Consider the following 5,762-nt stretch of genomic DNA (forward strand, 5'->3'; position numbering starts at 1 on the left):
TGTAAATATTGAGTTTATTGACGCACGATTAGTCAATATATTAGCAAATATATGCGTACCGTAATCTCCCGTACCGGCTTGAATATAGACACCCCCATACTCTCTGTAAATATTGAGTTTATTGACGCACGATTAGTCAATATATTAGCAAATATATGCGTACCGTAATCTCCCGTACCGGCTTGAATATAGACACCCCCATACTCTCTGTAAATATTGAGTTTATTGACGCACGATTAGTCAATATATTAGCAAATATATGCGTACCGTAATCTCCCGTACCGGCTTGAATATAGACACCCCAGGCAGATTGCGGACATGTTCGCGTGTTTTTGCGAATGCGTGCGTGCGTGCGCAGGTGCGCGCGCGTGCATATATACTCTTACGTTTGCGCGCGTGCTGGTGCGCGTGTGTGCGTGCGCAGGTGCGCGCGCGTGCATATATACTCTTACGTTTGCGCGCGTGCTGGTGCGCGTGTGTGTGCATGCGCTTGTATCTGTGTTCACGTGCGTTCGTCCGCGAGTGCCCCTGTGTGCGCGTGTGCGTGCGCGGTGAAGAGCACCAACGCATAGCGCCCCCTGATTCTGTCATATAGGCGTGGTCGAGAACTTTTATAGGCATACGTGCTACACAGTTATCTCAAATATTTTTCCATTACGTTTGGCTTTTTGGAGAAATTTCACTGAGTTTTACTTGCCATTTTGGACATTTTTGAGGCAAAATACACTTCCCCGGGTACAGAAAGTAAAATTTGTTCCACAAACTCGATGTGTCCTTTAAATAATTTATGCTCCCTAAGCGGCTATGAGGTATCAACCTTATAGTTTAAGTTATATCAAAAGGTGATTATTACGACAAAAACTAGAAAACTGCCCCTTTCACGGGGCAGCTAGTGCAGGGAGGGGAGTGCAGTGCAGAGATGACCAAAGAATTTGTGCCTTTGCGCCGCCTATCGGGCATAACCTGAGACAGATCCCTTCCCGTGATGCAGTTTGCCTCAAAGAAGGGAAGATGGCGGACAGTTTGGAAAGTAAGTATGAAGCAGGAAATATGGCAATTTCTTGTTCGTTATCCTCGTTGAGGGGGATTGATTAACGAATTTAAAAGCCATGAAGGCTGTTCTTAAAAACTCCGTGACCAGTTCCACAGGGAATGCGACGTGTACATTTTGGCGCCTGTTTTCAAATCGTTTGTGGTTTTGGTGGCTATTTTGAAACCAAGATTTGTCAAGTTTTCTTCATTAAAGTGTGATTTTGACATTCCGCGCAGATTATGGCACTCCATAAACTAAATAGGCGATGTGGCGACGTGCTAGGACATTTATTTTATTAAATTCGGCGAAGAAAGAGAGTGAATATAGCGGGCTGGCGAACACGGTCAATAATAACAAACAAAAGCCGCCCTCAAGTGATTCAATATGAATGATTGACCTTATCGTTGCCCGTGTTTATTTTTCGTTTATTTTTTGCTTTAGGTACTTGGCTTTTAGTTAGCCATTTCTCTTGTTTCATTTCCGTCTTTGGTGTTTGTGTATTTAGAATTTATGGTGTTTTATCTCATAGTCTTTGTGCCTCTGGATATTATGAGATGTCCATTTGACCTTGTTGACTATGCAGTATTACTTCTAAATGTGGCTCATTGAAGTTGCAGTAGTCAGGCTTAGGTGATTTGACGTGGGTTTCCTACTTAGGAGCTATTAGAGGGCAAATAGGAGCTATTAGAGGGCAAATACTCAAATGCACATTCATGGTGTGTAAGCACAATCGAATCCTTTAAGGCCAAGACACACCGCAGCGACAGCGACCGACCGTAACGACAAACGACTTTTCAGAAAATTAGAAACTATTGTTTCCTATGAGCCATTGCACACACACGCGACAATGACCGGCGACAACCTCGACGACAAAAATAATTAGGAATGTTTCTATTCTCCAGCGACAATCGCGAGCGACACTTTACAAATAGCCAATCGCAGCCGTTTCCATTGGCACGTGACATAACGATTACGTCATAAATGACCCATAATGCTATCCAAGACGTAGACTGGTCTCCGGCGCTAAACTCGCGCCGCATGTCACAAACAATGGGGCCGCGAACCAGTCTAACCAAAGCGTGCAAGCTGTGGCAAGCTAGACACAGTACGGAGTACGTACAGTACATGATAGTTTGCTGCGTATATTTTACTTTATTATCTTATTATTATACCTAGAGAGTTTTGTTCATGTGATGATGTGTACCACTGTGGCGAGTGCTGGGTGAACTTTGACCTAACGTCGGTCGCTGTCGCTGCAGTGTGTTTGCTCCAGTTGCCGCGACTTTGTCGTTTGTCGTTACGGTCGGTCGCTGTCGCTGCAGTGTGTCTTGGCCTTTACTCTTTGTTTTGTTTTTCTTTACCTCACAGACAGGCCTCTCGTCGCTTAATTCGAATATAGTTCCAAACTAAATTGTATAATTACAGTAAATCACTGGCATCAGGCCTCGAATTAAGCGACAAGAGGGGCAAGGCAATTTTTTCGGGGCATGTGAGAAATTGCCCTTGAATTTTTCTCTTTTAAAATGTGATGGGCACCGCAGCGCCAATTTAAAAGGGATATCAAGGCAAGCTCTCACAATTTGAGAACGGGCCCAACAAGGGCCCATTGTTATGAAAACTTTGTGTCATCGGTATTGATTCTACAGCTAAAATTTCTCTAAAATTTACTGCACCTCTAGCAAAGCTACACACCGTACCAGATCACTCGGCCATTCTTTGCGCGAGGCGTCGTTTCCCGCACTTTTAAATACGCACGCATGGGGCCCGAGTCCCGGGAGCCGCTGCAGCATTTAAATATTCGGTTGTTCTACCACGCGGCCTATACACAGGGCACTATTATCGATCGTCTACTGTACAGCGGTTCGGAGCAATACCACGTTAATGTTTTTGCCGCCGGGGAGACTGGTATCCGGCTCACGCTCTGCTAGAGAATGTACCACGCTCTGCGACAAAACAGCCGCGGGGTCCGCCCGAACCAGTCTGGCCAGAGAGACGGCACGACGGCAATTCACAGAAAAGGCAAGGCAGGTTCCCACTTGCCGCTCGTCGGTTACGATTTTCAGGGTCAGTACGGCGATTGATAGGGGCACCGCTGGCAATTGCCGTCGGTGCCGTCGGTTAATTCGAGCCCTGCTCACAGGCCTTACTATTAAGGACTCAATTTTGTAAAATTAATGAACAAAATATAGATGCTGCTGCAGTCTCGGGAAGAACAGCGTTAGTATTTTTCACTGTGCTTTAATTACATAACAAGTATACGTCAACATGTGTTTGCGCTAGCGTGCTTGTGGTTGGCATAAATCAGTAAGCGGCATCCAGGTGACTACCCGGGTAAATTGCTGTACAGGTTCATCGGCCGAGGCGTTAATGGTGTTGAAGAATGGACTTCAGGGGAGTTCTGCTGCCTACCAGCACCTGGAGCCCATAGAGTCTCACAAATTCCCAGGAACGAATTTCCTTATCTCAGAGGAAATTGCTATGGATACTGATGCTTTACAAGAAGATATTCAGGTTTTGCAATGTGTTTCATTTAACACAACTGATTAAGAAAATATAGTCGGATAAAAATTGATATCATGGAAAATTCTATATTGTTAAATCTATATCTAAAGTTATACATAGTAATATATGTAGTGTCAGATATTTCTTTAAAAGCTTGTGTTTGTTATTGTACTTTAGATGAGATTAGGGAACATTTCATGATAGCAGTGACGCAGTTTAGTGTATAAGTGTATATAGTTACTCGGAATAGATTGTGAATCCTTGTAAACAACCTCATAAAACTTTTATCGCTACGTGTCTGTTTAATGGTTTCATTTCTGCGATAAAGGTCAGTGACACGGGACAGCAGGGTGAGGCTGAGGAACTCCTATCTTCCGATCCTGAGACAGCTGGTTACTCAGACGAAGAAGCCGATGATCCTGAGATCACAGTGATAAAGGAGGAGGATGTAGAGGAGGAAGAGCAAGGGAAGCCAGAGCCAAGATACAATGTAATGATAAGCAAGCATTGCAAGCACATTGCTAACATATGTGACCCGCTCCAGCATAATACGGACTAAGTCGCAAGTCATTGTTTTGAGTAATGAGCACGCACACATGTCATCATCATCGTCATCTTCGTTTATAGTCCATCTTTTCCCGTGCCTGGGGTTGGACATGTGATGATCCTCCTCCACCGTTCTCTGTCCTGCGTTGATCATTCATCTCATTTAGTAGCTCACTGAAGTACTCCCTCCATCTGTCCATGATTTCCTTTTCTTCCACTTTTATATCTCCTCTGCTATCTTTTATATATTTTCCTCCTGTGACATCCTGTCTCTCCCTTTTCATCTGCTTTGCTATTCTGAATAGATCTGATTTCTGTTTTGATTTTCCTGAAATTTCCGTCCATTCTTCCCATACTGATCTTTTCGCAATTGCTACCTCTCCTTTTGCGTTCGTTTTCTTCTGCTTGTACACTTCTCTGTCAACTTCTTCTCCACTTCTTTACCATACCTTGTAAGCTTCTTTCTTTTCTCTTATTGCTTTTTGCACTGTTTCATTCCACCACCAAGTTTCTCTTCTATGTCTATAGTTCCCTGTTGTCTCCCCACATACTTCTCTACCAGCCTTCATGATACTATCTCTAAGTTTCTCCCATCCTCCTCTGCTACTCTCCATTCTCCTTCTCACATTCTCTCTAAAGTCTCTCCTGTGAGTTTCCTCCTTTAATTTCCATTGTTTTATCTTCTTTTCTCCTTTTTTCTTTTTAATTCTCTTGAATCCTGCTATCTTGAGATCACTACACATAAGCCTATGTTGTGTTAAACATGCTTCTTCCGGGATTACCTGACAGTCCTTTAATATAATCTTCTCATTTCTCCTTACCAAGATGTAGTCGATCTGTTTTTCTGCTCTTCCACTCTTGTATGTGATTTTCTTCTCCCTTTCCTTTTTGAACAAAGTATTAAGTATTATCATTTTTCTGCTCTGACAAAATTCTAATATGCTTTCCCCATCTGCATTCCGCTCCCCATATCCATATATTCCCATGACATCCTCAAAACCTCTCCTGTTCATCCCCACATGACCATTCAAGTCCCCACCAATTATCAACAAATCTTCTTCTGGTATTCTACCAATGGTGTCATCCAGTTTTCCCCAGAATTCTTCTTTTTCCTCTTGTGGTCTCCCATTCTGTGGTGCATAGACAGACAGAACTTGAAGTACTTTTCTTCCTATTACAATCTTTATTTTCAGTATCCTTGGTGTTATCCTTTCTACCTCCATTATATCCTGTACTAATTTCTCCCTCACCATTATCCCAACGCCACCTCTCTCGTCTTTTCTCTCCCCACACCACCAGAACTTATATCTTTCTCCACCCTCTCCATATATCCTACATCCTTCACTGTAATATTGAACTTCTTGTAGACAACAGACGTCCACCTTTCTTCTTGTTAACATCTCGACAACTTCCCTACTTCTTCCCACCATTGTACCAATATTTACTGTTCCCACTCTCATCTCCTCCTTGTTTTCGTTATGGCCAGGGATTCTTAGCGCCCCCTGCCCACTTAAGGGCTGCTGGGGACTGGGGGCCATTACTTGTTGAGCACGCACACATGTCAATGCTGAAAATGTCCTACCTGGACAAAAATGAGATTTTTACAAAAATAAGTTCCTAAAGCCCGCCGCACACGGTGAACTATCTGCTGAGCCAAAGGACTCAAGAGGCCGTTGGCTCA

General features: G+C 43.5%; 1 protein-coding gene across 1 annotated transcript in view; it reads left to right on the forward strand.

Annotated features, from left to right (window-relative positions):
• Positions 1 to 993: 993 nt before the first annotated feature.
• Positions 994 to 5,762, forward strand: part of LOC106808039 (protein lin-9 homolog) — a 14,393-nt gene continuing 9,624 nt past the window's right edge. Inside the window, exons 1-3 of the mRNA XM_014810588.1 lie at positions 994 to 1,030; positions 3,381 to 3,544; positions 3,864 to 4,025. Coding sequence (XP_014666074.1) covers positions 1,012 to 1,030; positions 3,381 to 3,544; positions 3,864 to 4,025 — 345 coding nt within the window. The 5' untranslated portion in view covers positions 994 to 1,011. The remainder of the gene's footprint in view (positions 1,031 to 3,380; positions 3,545 to 3,863; positions 4,026 to 5,762) is intronic.

Source organism: Priapulus caudatus, unplaced genomic scaffold (assembly GCF_000485595.1).
Source record: "Priapulus caudatus unplaced genomic scaffold, Priapulus_caudatus-5.0.1 Scaffold250, whole genome shotgun sequence".
NCBI lineage: Eukaryota > Metazoa > Priapulida > Priapulimorpha > Priapulimorphida > Priapulidae > Priapulus > Priapulus caudatus.